The sequence below is a fragment of the Fusarium verticillioides genome, chromosome 11 (assembly GCF_000149555.1).
Source record: "Fusarium verticillioides 7600 chromosome 11, whole genome shotgun sequence".
NCBI classification, from domain to species: domain Eukaryota; kingdom Fungi; phylum Ascomycota; class Sordariomycetes; order Hypocreales; family Nectriaceae; genus Fusarium; species Fusarium verticillioides.
In genome coordinates, this window is record NC_031685.1 from 1,558,132 (window position 1) to 1,575,285 (window position 17,154).

The following is a 17,154-nucleotide window of genomic DNA, read 5'->3' on the forward strand; positions in this document are numbered from 1 at the left end:
CATATTCCGAATCTTTCTCTATAGGCCTTTCATGTGATAACAAAGGCACGGGAGTGTCGGTGATTTGACCAACAAGAAATAAATTTCGATGCTTTCAGACAAGTCCGAAGCGACCACGACATATTGGTTAGCAATCGACACCGAAACAACACAGCAAGCATCTTCACAGTCAACATGGGTAGCTTATCAGCACAGAAAAAGAGTAAGTCATGTTTGAAATCCAGAGAACGTGTCATGGAGCTGATGACACGCACAAGAACCGACTCCGGTCTTTCTATTTGCTCATGGATCTACCATGATGCTTGGAGAAGAGTCAGAGCCAGCTAGAATTTGGGAAGACATTGGCAATGAGTGTCTGCGGCGTGGAGTCAAGCGAATTGTCATGATGGTTTGTGCAGCAAACATGACGACTCTATGAGGAAGCTAATAATGCCAGGGTGCGCACTGGGACTCTCCCTACGACACAGTTAGAGTAAGCATGAACCCTGACGCGAAGAAAGATCCCGTGGGCAGCGTCACAGAAGCTCGATACATGCCATACAAAATGGTAGCAGATCTTGAAGGAGGACAACGTGTCATCGACATGCTACGAGCAGCTGGCATCAATGCCCAAGCTGACCCCAAGTTCGAATGGGTTCACGATACCTTCCTGATCGTCATCCGCATGTTTCCTCATTGCATCCCGCTGCCTACAACCATCGTCTCGATGAACGCACGATATGACCCGCACCTACACACAAAGATCGGAGCTGCTCTGCGGCCATTACGGTACGAGGATACACTTATAATAGGCAGTGGTGGATCAGTGCACAATTTGTATCGGAACCATTGGTATCAGATGCTTACGTATCGAGACAACTTTGCACAGCCTGTTCCACCTGGAGATTTTGCTCTTGAGTTCAGGCAGGCGTTGGAAGATGCTGTTACGCAGAACACGGGGCCTGACTTACGAAGAGCTGTTACTCGATTGATGAAACATCCGCGGTATAAGGAGGCTCATGGGACGGATGATCATTACATGGCTACTTTGTTTGCTGCTGGTGCGGCTGGTCATCACGAGGATCGAGGTCCGAATAAGTTTCTGGGAGAATGCTGGGAGCTTGTGAATATGTGTAATAGTCAGTATCAGCTTGGCGACTGGGACGAGTCTATGTAGAAAGATGGTACTGCAGATAGATCAATAAGAGTAACCACATTAAATACAGGCAGCCACAATGAGTCTTGTGATGCAATAGATGCTGAAATCACATTAGATATCATTCAATTGTCCGCTTGACCGCCTCGTAGCATGAGCGCCTTTATCTTGTCTTACTCTCACCAACACCCTGACACGGAGAACGTATGTGTGCAATATTGGGTAATATCAATGCTTCAACGTGTGTGAGGCGCGTTATGTGAGCCATCAGCTGTGGGGACTAGCAACTCAAAATAACATTCTTATCAAAGAGCCCTGTCAAAACATCTGAAGCGTTTCTGAGCATGTAGCTTTAATTCAAGCTTTTCCTCGCTCTTATATGCACAGTTTGAGAATATCCAATCTTTCATGGGAGACTATGAGAAGTTCTTTGAGGTGATACATGAATATGTAACTCTCACACCTCCTCCATCCATCCTAATATTGAACGTGTTCTACCAGCCATGTCTACCACTCCCCTCCGACTTTTGAGAGACCAATATCTGTTACCCTTCCAGCCGTGTTCCTCCAAACCTGTGCCCAAACCTGGAATAAAGATTAGCATGGTCACTAACGGTAAAGGCCATGCGCACCTATAACTCACCGACATGAGCCAACATCCTCTGACCATAATGCCGCCAACAATTGTAAATAAGAGCATCTGCCGTCTCTCGTTAAGATCCAGATGCTGATTGATAGGCCGGTAATCAGGAACACGCCTGAAGGTGTCGGTCCACCACCCTGGGTTTGATACTGGATATGGCACTGTGGGATGAGGAGCTAAAGAAGAGTCGAATTCACTTGGTTGAGCTTCTCGTGAAATTCCCGCGACAATCACGATATTGCGATCGCCGCTTTGCTGGTCAATCGCCAATGAAGATTGGCGAGAAGAGTGATGGATCTTGTAGTCTTGCAAAGTATTCTCTAAAGGGGTATCGAGTTGAAGCCGCACATGGCTGCCATGGGCATTGATCGTGGATGTTTTGGTAGCAGACATTGTAGTGGTGCTGGCTGTGACAATTTGACAATTTGCTGATGGGAAGCGCGTTGGAGAGCAAACTAAATCATCAACGGCAACAGAGTTGATACTTTCTCGGAGTTCTAGGATCCGGATTCCGACCAGGGGTCTTTAGTTAGGGTTCTTGTTTTCATTGTAGATTCTTCAGGAGTCGTCGGCTCGGGACCACATCACCCATGTCAGAATTCAGACTTGAGTGTCTCCAGTATCACGCAAGCGAGAGCCTATTGATGGCACAGACAGTAACTCGGAGAATTAGACGTATTAAAGGCGCAATAATTAATAAATGCACACAAATGGATGCGCATGAATGAGACTCGTCACATGAGCCATCAACATCTTATCATCAAAAGATCAGTAACTATGGCTGAAAACAAGTACCTCACAATCGACAAGGATAGCTTTCCTTATGTCTTTATCAGGAATATTGACATCCTACTCAAGACGTACGAGAAGGGTCTTCTTCGAGCAAATGTCTTTCTTCCCAAGGATGCGGCTCCCTTTGGTGACAAAACATACCCTGTTATCGCTACGTACGGCCCGTGTACGTTGGACCCCCATCAAACCTTATGTGCGCCTTTTCTAATTGCTAATATGATGCAAAAGACGGAAAAGATGTTCCCTATGAGATATTCTACAAGAAAAGCTGGGAACAGCTAAATCCTGAAATGAAGTCCACGCATTCAGCTTGGGAGACACCTGATCCTGCCTATTGGACAAGCAAGGGCTACATCGTTTTGAGGGTTGACGAAAGAGGGGCTGGTCAAAGTCCTGGTCTCCTTGATACTATGTCCCGTGGTACAAGTGAAGCTTTCTTTGATGTCATTGAGTGGGCTGCCGAGCAAGAGTGGTCTTCAGGTAAGGTTGGCCTTCTTGGAATCAGCTACTATGCCGGTACTCAATGGAGAGTCGCTGCGAGGAAGCCCAAGGGACTCGCTGCTATCATCCCTTGGGAGGGCATGAGTGATTACTACCGGGACCGTGTAAGACATGGAGGTATTCTCTCAGACAGGTTCATTGGTAAGCTAGAGATGGGAGTTCCACTCACTCAGCATCACTGATAATGGTTCAATCTAGATTTCTGGTGGAACAATGGAGTTAGTCCAAACCAGTACGGCAAACCAGGCCGCAGCGCTAGAAGCTGGGGCGAGGATACCCTTGAAGGTGACCTTGACGAGAAGACCTTACTCAAGAATCGTCGAGATCAGACAGTAGACACTGCTGTACACAAGTTTCGTGACGAGGAGTATTATCGTACTCGAGACTTTGATGTCGAGGCTATCGAGGTTCCTCTGCTCAGTGTCGCCAATTGGGTAAGTAAGACACTTTTTGCAAGACCCGAAACGTGATTCTGACATGGCATAAGGGAGGCATCCTGCTTCACCTCCGAGGAAACGTCCTCGGTTGGATCCGCGCCAGCTCCGAATACAAGTTTCTCCACTTCATTGTTGGTAGACACGACTTGCCCTTTTACTACCCCGAGTCGGCTAAACTCCAACTATCTTTCTTCAACTCCTTTCTGAAGGATGATGATAAAGACGGCTGGAAGTCTGGCAAGCAACCGAGGGTTCGCCTTACGTTGCGGAAGGGTGAAGCTGGAGTTGATGACCCTGACCGCGAACGTGGTTTTCCCAGCAGAGACGAGGCAGATTGGCCATTGCCTGGGACTAACTACACTAGGTTCTACCTGACCTATGACAATTCATTGAGTACGAAGCCGTCAACGTCAATCAGCACAATCAATTATGATGCTCTGAATGGGTAAGCGATAATGTCTGATCCTATCGAGAAATCCAGGACTAATGCATCAACAGCGAGCCTATCCGTTTTGGATACAAGACCCCTTTTGCTCTGGAGATTACAGGCCATATCGTCGCCCATTTAACTGTAGCTGCGGCTCGAAGGTCGGTTGATGCCGCTCCTCCTTCAGACATCGATCTGTTTATCACTCTTCGCAAGCTCAATGCCAGAGGCGAAGAAGTCTTCTACACTGGCACAATGGGTGACCCCGTTCCCATCGTGAAAGGCTGGCAGCGAGTCTCCCTGCGCAAAGTGGATGAGAGCAACAAATTACACAAGGAATATTTGCCTTACCGCAACTACTACTCATCCGACGTGCAGCCAGTTGAGGAGAACCAGAAGTATGAAGTGGATGTTGAGGTTTGGCCTACAAATGTGGTGCTTGAGCCTGAAGAGACTTTGGTGTTGGAGATTGCAGGTCACGATACTCAGGGCGTAGGAAGGTTCTCTCATGAACATCCGGATGATAGAGACACTAAGATCTTCGATGGAAAGAACATTATTACTGTCGGCGGCGAGGCGAGCTGGATTACATTTCCTGTTATTGACGCTCGGAAATAGATACACCGCAATAAGTGAAGATTTCTGGTACAACTAGACAACTGTACGTTGCCCCCGTGGTTAGTGTGATATTGCATAAGATCAGCGGCGCGTATTTCGACAATGAGAGGAGTAAATGGTGCATTGAATGATGCGGGTTAGGCTGTCAAGGAGTACGGTAGTGGTTGCATACACCGCCAGCAGCTATGCCTTGATAGATGGAGGGGATCCTTTGCAAATGATTTCCAGAAAGGTATAGTTCCAAAGTCTAATGTAAGGCCTCAGATAATAGCACTATTTCGGGGCCTGATATGAATACGCTAAGTACCGATGGCCAGCTAAGATTATATAAGTGAGAAGACATTGACAACTGTTGCTGTCTTCTCATGCGCCTGGTCTAGTCACAGCTTTTAACTCAATTCTGTATCTATCTTATTAGCACACTATCAGCTGGGTTATTGCCTTTCAAAGTCACAGTTCAAGCGAGGCTCTTGAGATCTGCAGTGCTGACGATCTCTACACTCTCCGGCGTTTCAGCTTCAGCCGAGAACCGGATGGGGAAATGACTTGGCCTTAAGATGCCTCGAGACGGGCGTGCTGATCAGTGGATACGAAAAAAGGGGTCTTGCGCCATCGTGCCGGATCATCGTGCTCTGACTCTCAACTGTCATGTCAGTTATCATTCGTTTCGGAAGATATCGACCGATCTCACGAACCGAGCCGATCACTTGGCGGGGTAAACCCATCTTGTCATCAACAATCATGAATTTTGAGATACGCTATCTAACCACTACAAAGTGAGATTGAAAATGGACTAGACTAAACATTACATCTGGTATCTTCAACGCGTCGAACGAAAATGAGAAATGGCTAATCTACACGACTCTGAACTCAACCGTCTTCTTGATCACATTGCCCTTGAGGTCCATGTCCTCCAGGTTAATTGACCCGTCGCCTTGTGAGGAACCGCCCTCAATGATATGATCTGTAGAATCATTTCGGGTCTTATGGGTACGTGTGCCGCCGTCAACACCGACGACATGCTCCGTTCTAGTTTGGGCAAAGTCATCCTTTTGTGTTGAGGTGAAGCGACCAGGCTGGCTGCTCTGGTGGACATAGCGATCACGAGAGGAGGGGTAATCCTGGGTACCGTTGAACTTGAGTTTGGACGAAAGAAGATCGATGCTACAAAAGTTAGATTAACCCCGAAAAAGGTACGTGAGAATAGAGAAAGACTTACTATAACACCATGGAGTACAGGCAGAAGACAGCGTAGAAGAATCGGTCCAGTTGGGTAGCAATGTTCTCCGCCGTCTGGCCAGCCGTCTTGAATGAATGCGTCACAGCGCGAAGCGTACCCTGCAGAGCCAGAAGAGCGACTCTTATTTCCGTGCTCCGGGCCAAGTATTGGAAAAGACCACCACTGCGCGCAATCTCGGCAGATGAAGTCTTGGCCGATGTAAAGAGGACGATGAGGAAGTATGCGCTGAGGCATTCGAGCGACGCGATGAGACCGAAGTAGGCGATGTGGATATGGTTGATGGTAGTCAAGAGATCCTCATTGCCGGCGAGGATTGATTTGACCCGGAAGGTGATGATTATGACACGAACGACGCAGATGCCAGCGATGCCTGACCAGAAAATTGACATGAAGACCCTCCATCGCGTACCTCGAAGGACTCGTTTCAGGATGATGTAACTGTAGAATAGAAGACCTGCTTCTTGCAGCTAGTAACCGTCAGCTCGGCACGCCTAATTGAGTCATGCATCAATCATACCAACCAGAAAATATCTGCAAACACCGAAGCGATCGCAAGCATCGTGGCAGGGTGCTTCTGGTAATACACGTAGTAACACAACCCGTTAGCGATGGCGCCCGCCGCTGACGAAAACATCGGCACAGCGGCGAGGAGCGTCCAATTGGTGATACCACAGACGAGACATCCCAGCAAGACATTGCCCATGCAGATGGTCATCAAAATCGACCAACTGAGCTCAAAAAACACCGGCACCGCTGCATCCGCCATTGTCGGTCGATCAAGGTAACGTCAAAGGGTGGTATGGATTGGTAAGAAAAGAACGAGTAATGGAAAAGCCGGAGAAAAAAGAAGGAAAAGAAGAGAAGGAAAAAGCAATGTGACACTGATGGCGTTAAATGAAGATCTTGGCCTCGATGATCACCCTCCTTTCCAGCTAGTTGGATCTCAGCTGGACTGGCGACTGGCTGTCATATCATAAAGTTCCCGAATAATCCCCCCCTCGTAAAAGGAAAGAGGTCGATTAGTTTTTGACCATTGCAAATTAGAGAGGGATACCCTTGATTCCAATGGCGTCGGATACAGTGCACTCCGCGGTAAGAGATTGGCTCGTTGGTTGCGAGAAGACATCAGTGCTCAGACTATCCTGACAAGTGAAGTGATGGGTTCTCCGCAAGTCGCAGCCTAACCCATGGGGAGGCGTCAACGGTTGGGTACATCGGTTTCGAACTAACGAGCTTGGTCAAACAAGCAGCGCCCAGCTAATCCCGTTCTGTAAGGTCTTGACTCGTGGCTACTGCGCGGGGAGAAATGAGGGGGATGAGCAGTGCATTTATTTAAAGTTTTGACTTCGGCATCTGGTCTAGGCATCATTTTCCGCTTTGCTTGTCGGTAAGGGGTAAGGTTGAGAAGCCGGGGTAGATCGCTAGGGCGAATTTATTTTCAGCCCTCCTTTACGGTAATTCGTATCAGGCTGTGAACCCCTGTTTCTCTGGAATGAGCTGGACCAAACTCTGTTGACCCCCTTCTCTCCTGATTCTTTTTAGTTGGGGGATATTGTGTTGTGTTGCTTTTTGGGCTGGGCTAATGCACAAAATGCCTGATTGCATCATGCCATGTGTTCAATTAGCAGGGCTGGTGATAGGGAAGGAAAACGCCAGAGGTAGAGATCTAGAATGGTTGAGGGTGACTAGCTAACCGAGTGATCCGTCTCCCGATGTGATCAGTGCCCACGGAATGTGGGTGCGACAGCCGAGTTGCCGTCCACTCAAGGACAAGGCGTCTTGTTCATGCATCAGCACGTCTCAGACATAAAGCAATCCCTCGACTCAAAAGTTCCTTTGCATTAGATACCTCTTCCCTCTTCACACCATCTCCATCGCGGCATTTTCTTTCATTCCGCTTTACTGGTAGCATAACCGTTACAGCCGTTGCATTCTCCTGGTTCCTGGGGTAGAATCAATTCCAGACCCCGGGGGACATGCCTGATAATAACCTTGTTTCCCCCCTCCCGTGGCGTTGCCCGTGTGATAGGCGAAAAGAAGACAAGACGCAAGCCACGAAATCGGAGCTCCGCGGATTTTTGGAAGACAGCGCCGGCGCCACAGACATTCTCACATGTCATCCTAACTGCCGAGTGGCTTGAAGAAGTGAGGGTTGATAGGGTAGCTAATATGTGATTGATGCTAGCGATTCTGGACATCCCACTATCCCACACTACCTATGACTCGAGCGCAGCGGGCCGGCGCTACTGAGTCAATATTGTACGTCAAAAACGAGGCCAGAAGGATCATTAGTCAAGAGGCGTCTGGACTTGTGTTTATAGCTAATATTTATGTAAAATGGCGGAAAGAATAGGGGATGAAATGTTCGTTTATTATGTCGCATTGACTCGCGTAGAGTTTTCAGGGCATCGTAAAATACCCCAGTTTTCATCTTGAATAGATTGATAAAGTATTATTGAGATTGGACCCGTCACGGTGAGATTTCCTCTTTAGGGTTTAAGCTTTTCACGAACCCAATCCCTATGCTTAAATTTCCTATCTTCGTGCTAGTACTCACCGCCGGATCTAACAGCATACCCTACAAATCCCATCTACCTATTTTGGGATGAAGACAAGTCGAACATCAGTTCATGGCACATTCGAAATCACGGCCTGCTAATGACCTGCCTGTGACTCAAGAGACGGGAACTTCACGCGTATGCACGGGCCAGTTCCCGGTTGAGCTTGTTGGTCTTTGCAGAACGCGGAATCTTCCGTGATTTTCAACTAATCCAGTAGTAAGAGGAAGGAGATCCAGAACAGATGGTCGAAGCTCGAGAGTTAATACGAACTATGGAGTCTATCCACTGTCTCCATGTTTTTGCAAAACCTTCAGGGTAGAACACTATCATAATGTTAAATGAGTCTCATCATATGCACGACGATAGAAAGCTGGCGTAGGGCTCAGTTCAATCTTACGTTTCGTGCATGTTTCTTTTGATTTTTAATATCATATATGACAGGGTGGTGGTATTAATGTCGATCATGACTTTCTATGTAGTCCATAAGTGACATCCCAATTGGATACGACCTTGTGTGTTTATTTACGCTGGATTCTCGGCGTGAATGTCATCAAACACGTTATCAGAGAACTCGTTAAACCACAACTGCGGAAAAGAATCAAGGTCAAAGAACTCATTCGAGCTCGCAGCCGTGTCATGACTCGTCGCATCCACCCCTTCACCAAAATCGTATCCGAAATCCGTATAAGGAAATGCCGGTATCTGCGGGGCCTGCTCCGGAAAATCCGGGGGTTCTTGCTCAACCGACACAGCACCAAGTCCCCTTTTCAAAATATTTATGCTACGCTGTATGCCAGGGCAGCTGACCGTGATGGCGTTCAGAGCTCTCGTAAACATCTTGAATCGCTGGGTAGTATCAGGCCTGCCGCTTTTCATGTCTTGCACGACGACCGTGGCTGCGGTGTAGGTGCAGTAAGCCATAATGTAAGTGAAACGCTGGAAGCCGAAGGTGTTATCGAGGAGCTGAAGAAGTTGTTCTACGGCTTGAGAAGCCTCTTGACATGCTTTCCAGCACGCTGGGTTGTTGAGAAACGGCCGGTGGAGTAGGATCATGGTGGTATGGTATAACATTCTGAACATGTGTTAGAATGATGATAGTGTCAGGGCATTGTGGACTTACTGTTGGGCTACGAAATGTGTAGGCGGGCATATTTTGGCTTGGTAATCCACATGCAAAGCCGATGGTAAACTTGAACGCCAGGAATGCAGCCTCTCCCTCGTAGTCTGCACAAAGTCCAAGACATCTTTGGTTCGTTTGCTTCCATAAATACTGAAGAGAATATCGCTGATGATAAGGCTGATCTTGCAAGTATATGCAAAGCACAGTAACAAGTGCGATGGTCTCGGCTGATAGCTCTGAAGTGCTTCATCATCTGGAATTGGATAAGGCGGCCAGAACTCGGGTTCTGGCTCCTCTGGTAAAGCAGGGTCCCATTTCGGCGGCTCAGGTAATGACGGTGTTCTTCCAAGATACAAGCTCAAAGTCTTGTCCCAGAAGAAGCAAGACCATGCGAGATGACGCCCGAGTTGCATCCATACGACGCCCTCAGATTTCCCAGGTGATAGTGAGAACAGGCCAATGTCAATAGCAACTCGAAATGCCATCCCGCCGTACAGCCAAGCTTGCGATACAGATCCTCTACCGATTTCGCGAGCACTAAACTGGAGCAGTGCTTGAACTAATGGCATGGATCCTTCTTTGTGTATCTCATGACTAAACTCCAACTTTGCCCTAGCAAGCAGCTGCTCTGTCAAATGCCGTTCCCTGAAGCGCGTCGAGTGCAGACATAACACGCTCAACAGAAATGGGGAGAAGAATTTTCCACCGACTGCGGCGTCACGAAAGAATAAAGCTCGTGGGACAAACATAAAGTTCGCGTGAACCCACGTCCAATGTGTCGCGAAAAGACGTCGAATCACTTCCTCAGGAATGCTGAGATAAACTGCTGCGCTCTCGACGGCTTGATCCTCCCAGAACTTTAACTCAGGTGTTTCCATGGGTAGAGGCTGACGTGTTTCGGGGCTATGTGCGACAGTGATTTGACCCGTTGTTGCTTGCGATGGCGTATCCCCAGGATCATGGACTGCGGATGTAGTGTCGTAAAACGACCGAGTGGGATCCATGTTGCCATCCGCAACCTCAATGGTCGGAAGAGGCTCTATGAGCGTTGGCACTATCGCGCTTTCTGCCGCGCCAGCTTGACAAGGTGCCGTGCTAGTTCCATTCTTGTTCTGAAGGTCTTTGATCGTCTGCTCAAGCTGCGCTATCTTATCCGCCATAGCGCGGATTTGAGTCATGGGCGGCGGCCGATCATATTTGCAAGTCTCACTGTATGCTATGCATATACCACAGACGGGTTGTCCTCCATCGCAGCGGACTTTGCGGGCACGACAGTTGTTGCATGTCAATCGAGCGGTTTTCTTTGGGCGGGGTGGGGATTCTCTTCGCTCTCGCCTTGTCTTGGGCATTATGGTGTTTGTTGGGTGGCATATGTCTTTCGTGAGACGCAATTTATTTTTATTTTCCGCTTACTTTGGATGGGATTTGGAAGGAAGAGGCTCATCGTGATCTGGTAACTGAAGTGAGGTTGATGACAAGTCGAGATGGAGTGAGCATTGGAGTGACCGATCACGGAAAAGCTTGAGTCTACTTCGGGTTAATGCTCTCCACTAAGCCGCATCACCATGAGATGTACGTCAGCTTATTGGAGAATCTCGATTATAAGAACACCAATGCGAGGAAAGGTATTCATAAAAATCTACAGTATTCTGTATATACGGAGGACGAAATGATGTCTCATGCATCTAAGCTACTCTATTCCCCTTCTCCTCTCCCCTCAACAGCGCCATCGTAATATCCGCAACCGCCATCCCACTTTGACTCTGATTCTCAACCGTCGAAGCACCAACATGCGGCGTCAAGACAACATTCGGCAACGCCAGCAACTCTGGGTATGCCTCAATAGTCGGAGGCTCAACCACCATGGCATCAAGACCAGCGCCAAATAACTTTCCGCTTTTCAGTGAAGTCAGCAATGCATCCTCGTCAACGATGCCTCCCCGAGCGCAATTGAGCAAAATTGCACCATCTCTCATAGCGGCAAACTCTGCGGTTGAGATGATGTTCTCGGTGTCTTTGGTAAGAGGTAAATGAAGAGTTACGACATCCGATGCGCTCAAAAGATCATGTAGCTTTGATACCTGGCGAAACCTGCTCTCCCCGAACGTGCTGAGCCACTGTTTCCCATCTGAAAATGGATCATAAGCGACGATACTGCCCTCCATAGCTCCAACCCATTTCTGGGCAACAGCGAGTCCAATGTTCCCCATCCCAATAACTCCCAAGGTCTTCTTGAACAAGCTCTTCCCCAGTGTCTGACTCCTCACGATAACCTCCCCATTTCTCGTTCGACGATCAATCTCAGCGACACGCCGAGAAATAGTCAGTGCCAAAGCCAGTGTAAGCTCAGCAACTGCTTCTCCATTCAAGCCGGGAGTGTTGTACACTTTGATACCCGCTGTAGCAGCTGCTTTGAGATCGATGTTGTCGACGCCAACGCCTTGCTTGACGATGTATTTCAGCTTCTTGCATTTGGATAGTTCATCTGCACCAAGACGAGTCTCGCTGCGGAGCATAACTGCATTGGCGTTCTCAACATATTGGACCTTTTTTGGATCTGTTGAGGGGACAACATTGATGTCGGATGATTGCTGCAGCAGTGCGATAGCGTCTGGATGGTAAGGGTCCAAGACGTAGACCGTTGGCTTGGAGTCAGCCATGATGACAAGCGAAAGATCAGAAAGTACTTGACAGAAAAATTCAAGTATCTTAACTACAAGGAATCTGTGTGCAATTTATACAGATATCAATTGAATTTTCGCCGTGCTCCCCATGTGAATATCTTCCGGGATACTTTCCCGGAAGTTGTCCCGGACGAAATCCCGGAAACTTGCCGAGAGCCAAGTGCGCCTATATCAACCCACCAAAACCCATATGAACTTTCTTTCTTAGGAAAGACTATATATAAATACCCAAATTCAGCATCAATGAGCCTTTCAAGGTCATTTCACAAGGTCCTCGTCGCCAACCAAACTCCATTCCGTCTTTACTTCTCCACAACCGCAACGTTATCCACCATGACATCTCCAAACCTTTCGCTGGCTGAGAAGCTTCGCGCGTACTCCACGTAAGCATAAAAAAGGTACATCACCGCGATAATACTGATAAGAGTACTGGTGCAGATGCGACGTGTCAGACGCGTTGCTCAAAGTGGGCGTTCCTCATGGCGGTTTTCTTCCCAACTTGAGCATGTGGTCCCCTCTCAGGCAAGAAGGCGACAAAAAACTCATCGGACCGGCATACACTGTCAAGTTTGTTCGCAACACTCAGACCAATGCACCAAAGCTCAAGGAGCATTACGTAGGCTGCTATTTCTTTATGATGAGCCCTTTCTAACGGCATAAAGATTGATACTATCCCAAAAGATCATGTAGTCTTCATCTCGGCGCCTCATGGCATCTTCAACGCTGTGTATGGTGGTTTGATGAGCACCCGTGCCAAGTATTCTGGAGCTGTCGGCACGGTTGTCGACGGTACTTTTCGAGATTTGCAGGATCATCGCAAATTAGACTACCAAGTAGGTTGCCCATGGCGTGGTTAGGGTTCAAATTAACAGGTTAAAGGTGTTTGCTCGCAATGTCGGTACGCCGAGCTTTTATGAGGTTGCTCGCCCCAGTGAGGTATGTGATATTCACGAAACGGAAGGCACTCATGACTAAAGTATTACAGGTTAATGTGCCTGTGAAGTTGCAGGATCCTGCTCTTGATGCCACGATAAATCCCGGGGATATCATATTTGGAGATTTAAATGGCGTTGTATGCGTGCCAAAGGAACTTCTCCCAAAGATAGTTGAGATTTTGCCAGCACAGGTTGAGGCTGACGATAATATGGCGCGGGATATTGCGCAGGGCAAAACGTTTACTGATGCAAAGAAGGAGTATCGCTGAGGGTAAAACTGCGAGGCCGTAAATTCTATCCATGTAGCCCTAGATATAGAAATTATACTTCATTACTGGTTTGTAATTCAGAAGTGAATAGCCTCAGAGTAGGACGGAAATGGCAGCTTGTAAGCGGTAATATTCGGAGATGGACGGGTTTAGATAAGCAAGATAAGCGAATTCACGTTAGCGGCTTCACAACAACAAACCCCCAAATGCTGACGATACCGCCCAAGCTATAAAAAGACGCCATTGAAGTCATTTCCACCTTTTCTTTACCTTTAAATTGATTCATCTGGGCTTATCACTTATTCATTATGGCCGTGTTGCGCTGGGGAATGCTCGGAACGAGCTTCATCTCCGACGTCGTCGCCCGCTCTATCCTCGCCAGCCAAAACTCCACCATCACCGCAGTATTCGGCCGCAACGAAGACCGTCTAACAGCATTCGCCGACAAACATGACATCGAAGAGCGATACACCTCTATCGATGAGCTTCTAGACAAGGCTGAGATAGACGTCGTGTACGTCGGTCTGCCGAATCATATGCACACCCCCGCAGTTCTGGCAGCTGCTAAGCGAGGCAAGGCGATTTTGTCTGAAAAGTCACTTGCGACGACGATGGACGATGCCAAGACTATTGAGAAGGCTGTGAAAGATGCGGGTGTTTTCTTTTTGGAGGGGCTTATGTATCTCACACATCCGTTGATGAAGAAGACGCAGGAATTGCTTCTTGAGGGCAAGATTGGGACGGTGAGAGGGGTCTCGGGATATTACTCAGCCAATATCTGGAAGAAGGCCAATCCTCTCAGCATGGGAACTATCTACAATCTTGGCTGTTATCCAGTCTCACTTCTACACTTCGTCATCGAGACAGCGTTTGGCAGCGATGCCTTTGCAAAGCGGCAATTGCACGGCTTCGGCAACATCTCAACAGAAGGGAGCGTCCATGTCCGCGACGCATCACTAACAGTCCGCTTCGATAACGGCGTTCTTGCAAGTCTTCAATCAACAGACAGCTATGGGAACGACTCATCCTTCGCTATTCTCGGAGACAAAGGCAGGATCAGGTTCATCACGAACCCTTGGCTTCCAATTGCAGGCGACAACATCATCGAGATCAAAACCTACGGCGGTTCAACAGAAAAAATCATCGTGCCAGCAGATATGGACGCGTTTGGATATCAAGTAAAGAAGGTGGAAGATTATTTATCCCGCGGTGTTAAAACAGCTGAACGGCCTTCGCCGAACGTTGATCAGAGCGTTGAGATCATGGGACTATTGACAGAGTGGGAGGCTTTGATTCAGAGCCAGCACAAATGATAGCAAGAAGCATAAATTGATTGAGGCCATGGTCACTGAGTCAGAATCGTCCAAGACATGTTCCCGGTATAATAATGACGTTTTACTGAATCAGTTCTTCGTGTTTCTCCCGCTAAAACAGATTCGGGCACAGCAAATGGTGGTGACGTCAGCGTTACCCGCTCATATCCGACGTCTTCCAAAGGTCTCTCTCTACTTAAAGTTATTTATTTGATTCATAAACTCGCTGCTCTTGTTTAGCTTTTTCAAACCATCATTCTTCCCTCTGTAATTGAGTTTACTCGATACTAGATTCAACATGTCTGGTCTTGCCGCTTTTCGATCTGGGAGCAGTGATGAGCTCCGTGACCTAGCGGAGCAGCACTTTCAGCATGAGTATGTCGCCTAAAATGGAGCTTGAAACGGTACTAATTACGAATACCCAGCTTGAATGACGATGATCGCGAAATCTTGAGACGCGCCGGGAGTAAAGTGTCAACCCACGCCAAAATCGGATCGCTGCTCGGTATTGGGCTAGGCGTCTTGGCTGCTTTTCGACTGCGCAAGATGCGATTGACGTACTTCAATGCGTTCAGAGCTATGGAGAAGCCCGTTGAGGTCAGGTTTGCAGATGGTCGTACCGGTAAGTCGTATCCTTTTCAAACCTGCTTCAAACTTAATACTGACTTCGTTCACAGAGCCTATCCCGGATATCACAGCTCACCTTACACCATCCAAGTGGGGTGACGCAGCCACGTACTTCTTCTTCTCTGTGGGAGGTTTATTCATCGGTGGTGAAGCAGGTCTTTTGTCCGGCACCGCATCGGCGTCACGCACCATCACCAAGAACCCTGAGGCGAGGGAGCGAATAGAAAAGGCATGGAACAACTACCGCATTGATGCGATGAAGCAGGAGATTAGAAAGTTGGAGGGCAAGGAGGGCAAGTCAAAGCTTGCGCAGCTCTTCAGTTCATGAGAATGGATGAATGATTCAGGCACTATGTAATATTGTCATCGGGCATGTTGGGGTTTGGGATATTGTTGAAAGTGTTGGATATACAACCAAATGAGTACAACTGAGGACTACAGATTTAAAAGATAGTGGTGAAAGGGGTAATAATATAGTTAGTTTCTTGATAAAGATAAATCTGCGGGTTATTGAAGTTTCCGAGACATCCGAGGCGGAAAACTGAGAATCATGGACCCAAATGTATATATGGGATCCAGTGTAATGGAGCATTCCCCACACCGGGAATACCTTGTTCATCATTAACATCAAGAGAAATAATATCTCTTTCGACATCAACTTCTCTCCTATCCTCGCCTGGCGTGTTCTCTCATACATTTATGGCCTTCTCAGCACCATAGGCCTCATCAAGCCACTGATCTCTCTTCGCTTTCGTAGCAACATGAACTGCTTCTTTCAAATACACCTGTATGTCCGAAAGACAAATGCCCCTTGAACAAGGTATCATCGTAGCTCCGCAATGGTGATCTCAGTTGGGGATGATCGACTGTTGTGACCGATATTATGGATTTATGCATCTCGCATACTCTTTCCAAGTCGTCTTCATCGTCCGAGTCTGAGAGCTTGTTTGCCAATGAAATCATATGCTGATTGCAGAACTGTAGTATACAACGGATCATCCTTACCTACAGCGTCCACGGCCTCTTATGCTAGTCGAGAAGCTTCTCTAGCATCGCTGTCAGATTCTGTCGCGTCACAACGAAGGCTTAAGGCGAAGGCGAGGCTCATAAGCGATTCAGCTCTATTGGGATCGTCGACCGAAGAACCATCGACAGCTTGTTGCAATAAGGTGATGGACTCCTCGAGAGCACTTAAATCCCCTTGTGCTCGTTTTGTGATAAGAGATAATACTTTCGAAGCGTATGTACAAGCAAAGTAGCTGTTGAACAGAAATCGGGATCGTGTCGCGACACGCTTTTCAAGCAATTTCTTAGATTTGGAATAGCCACTTCCAAATCCTCGAAAGTCAGGCTCTCGGCTAAATCATCTGCCATTGCCCCAAAGTTTGTGAAGAGGTCTACGATAGAGCTTCTGGTAATGTACTGTCCGTCACTATTGCCGGACCAGAACCAGTAACGTAGGCAGCTGGCCAAACCTCAGGGATCAAGAAAACATAAGACTTTAGAAGAGGATGCTAGAATAAACTTTATAAAGACTCCCCTAAACTAAGATTAAATCGCCCAGGACTTTCCATCACTTAGGATAAAGGTCTCAAGTTTTCTTGTCTCCCCCTGCCAGTATGTAACCCTCCCTTATGATCGATAATGACGGTTGAAAGTAGGCTCGCAACTGATCAAGGCGTCTGCATAAACCCCTCACGACAGAAAGGTGGCATCACCTAACTGGCTGGATCACTTGGGTGTGGCTGCATGACTGCAGAATGGTTTCAGCTGAGTGATATTATAGCAGTCCAGTGTGACAATTCACACAGAAAGGGTGTCAGCAGATGGGTTCTCCGAGTTGAGGCTCTGC

General features: G+C 47.7%; 9 protein-coding genes across 9 annotated transcripts; 5 read left to right on the forward strand and 4 right to left on the reverse strand.

Annotated features, from left to right (window-relative positions):
- Positions 1–295: 295 nt before the first annotated feature.
- Positions 296–1,156, forward strand: FVEG_10643 (hypothetical protein; the record flags this gene model as incomplete). The annotated part of the gene is made up of 2 exons (XM_018899807.1): positions 296–388; positions 437–1,156. The coding sequence occupies 2 exons, from the start codon at positions 296–298 to the stop codon at positions 1,154–1,156; spliced, it is 813 nt and encodes a 270-aa protein (XP_018757945.1).
- Positions 1,157–1,642: 486 nt separating this feature from the next.
- On the reverse strand, positions 1,643–2,171 carry FVEG_16847 (hypothetical protein; the record flags this gene model as incomplete). The annotated part of the gene is made up of 2 exons (XM_018906086.1): positions 1,643–1,720; positions 1,779–2,171. The coding sequence occupies 2 exons, from the start codon at positions 2,169–2,171 to the stop codon at positions 1,643–1,645; spliced, it is 471 nt and encodes a 156-aa protein (XP_018757944.1).
- A 384-nt stretch (positions 2,172–2,555) lies between these two features.
- On the forward strand, positions 2,556–4,553 carry FVEG_10642 (hypothetical protein; the record flags this gene model as incomplete). The annotated part of the gene is made up of 5 exons (XM_018899806.1): positions 2,556–2,736; positions 2,799–3,212; positions 3,270–3,505; positions 3,559–3,953; positions 4,007–4,553. 5 exons carry the CDS (start codon positions 2,556–2,558, stop codon positions 4,551–4,553), a joined length of 1,773 nt encoding a protein of 590 aa, XP_018757943.1.
- Positions 4,554–5,407: 854 nt separating this feature from the next.
- Positions 5,408–6,559, reverse strand: FVEG_10641 (hypothetical protein; the record flags this gene model as incomplete). Its single annotated transcript, XM_018899805.1, has 3 exons — positions 5,408–5,717; positions 5,773–6,260; positions 6,311–6,559. The coding sequence occupies 3 exons, from the start codon at positions 6,557–6,559 to the stop codon at positions 5,408–5,410; spliced, it is 1,047 nt and encodes a 348-aa protein (XP_018757942.1).
- Positions 6,560–8,694: 2,135 nt separating this feature from the next.
- FVEG_10640 (hypothetical protein) lies at positions 8,695–10,958 on the reverse strand. Its single transcript, XM_018899804.1, has 2 exons — positions 9,475–10,958; positions 8,695–9,426 (listed from the first exon to the last, which is right to left on the reverse strand). The coding sequence occupies exons 1-2, from the start codon at positions 10,821–10,823 to the stop codon at positions 8,877–8,879; spliced, it is 1,899 nt and encodes a 632-aa protein (XP_018757941.1). The 5' UTR covers positions 10,824–10,958; the 3' UTR covers positions 8,695–8,876.
- A 201-nt stretch (positions 10,959–11,159) lies between these two features.
- FVEG_10639 (hypothetical protein) lies at positions 11,160–12,134 on the reverse strand (the record flags this gene model as incomplete). Its single annotated transcript, XM_018899803.1, has 1 exon — positions 11,160–12,134. One exon carries the CDS (start codon positions 12,132–12,134, stop codon positions 11,160–11,162), a length of 975 nt encoding a protein of 324 aa, XP_018757940.1.
- Positions 12,135–12,491: 357 nt separating this feature from the next.
- On the forward strand, positions 12,492–13,362 carry FVEG_10638 (hypothetical protein; the record flags this gene model as incomplete). The annotated part of the gene is made up of 5 exons (XM_018899802.1): positions 12,492–12,541; positions 12,597–12,774; positions 12,821–12,991; positions 13,038–13,094; positions 13,144–13,362. 5 exons carry the CDS (start codon positions 12,492–12,494, stop codon positions 13,360–13,362), a joined length of 675 nt encoding a protein of 224 aa, XP_018757939.1.
- Positions 13,363–13,575: 213 nt separating this feature from the next.
- On the forward strand, positions 13,576–14,756 carry FVEG_10637 (hypothetical protein). The gene has a single exon (XM_018899801.1). It carries the CDS (start codon positions 13,671–13,673, stop codon positions 14,673–14,675), a length of 1,005 nt encoding a protein of 334 aa, XP_018757938.1. The 5' UTR covers positions 13,576–13,670; the 3' UTR covers positions 14,676–14,756.
- Positions 14,757–14,891: 135 nt separating this feature from the next.
- Positions 14,892–15,924, forward strand: FVEG_10636 (hypothetical protein). Its single transcript, XM_018899800.1, has 3 exons — positions 14,892–15,050; positions 15,101–15,297; positions 15,353–15,924. The coding sequence occupies exons 1-3, from the start codon at positions 14,974–14,976 to the stop codon at positions 15,628–15,630; spliced, it is 552 nt and encodes a 183-aa protein (XP_018757937.1). The 5' UTR covers positions 14,892–14,973; the 3' UTR covers positions 15,631–15,924.
- Positions 15,925–17,154: the final 1,230 nt, after the last annotated feature.

Excerpts from the sequence above, each read along its gene's own strand:
- FVEG_10636 (XM_018899800.1), top strand. The coding sequence starts at position 14,974 with ATGTCTGGTCTTGCCGCTTTTCGATCTGGGAGCAGTGATGAGCTCCGT. Across the intron at positions 15,051-15,100 it reads GAGCAGCACTTTCAGCATGA|CTTGAATGACGATGATCGCG; the intron begins GTATGTCGCCTA and ends ACGAATACCCAG. Across the intron at positions 15,298-15,352 it reads GTTTGCAGATGGTCGTACCG|AGCCTATCCCGGATATCACA; the intron begins GTAAGTCGTATC and ends CTTCGTTCACAG.
- FVEG_10640 (XM_018899804.1), bottom strand. The coding sequence starts at position 10,823 with ATGCCCAAGACAAGGCGAGAGCGAAGAGAATCCCCACCCCGCCCAAAG. Across the intron at positions 9,427-9,474 it reads ACACATTTCGTAGCCCAACA|AATGTTATACCATACCACCA; the intron begins GTAAGTCCACAA and ends ACACATGTTCAG.
- FVEG_10637 (XM_018899801.1), top strand. The coding sequence starts at position 13,671 with ATGGCCGTGTTGCGCTGGGGAATGCTCGGAACGAGCTTCATCTCCGAC.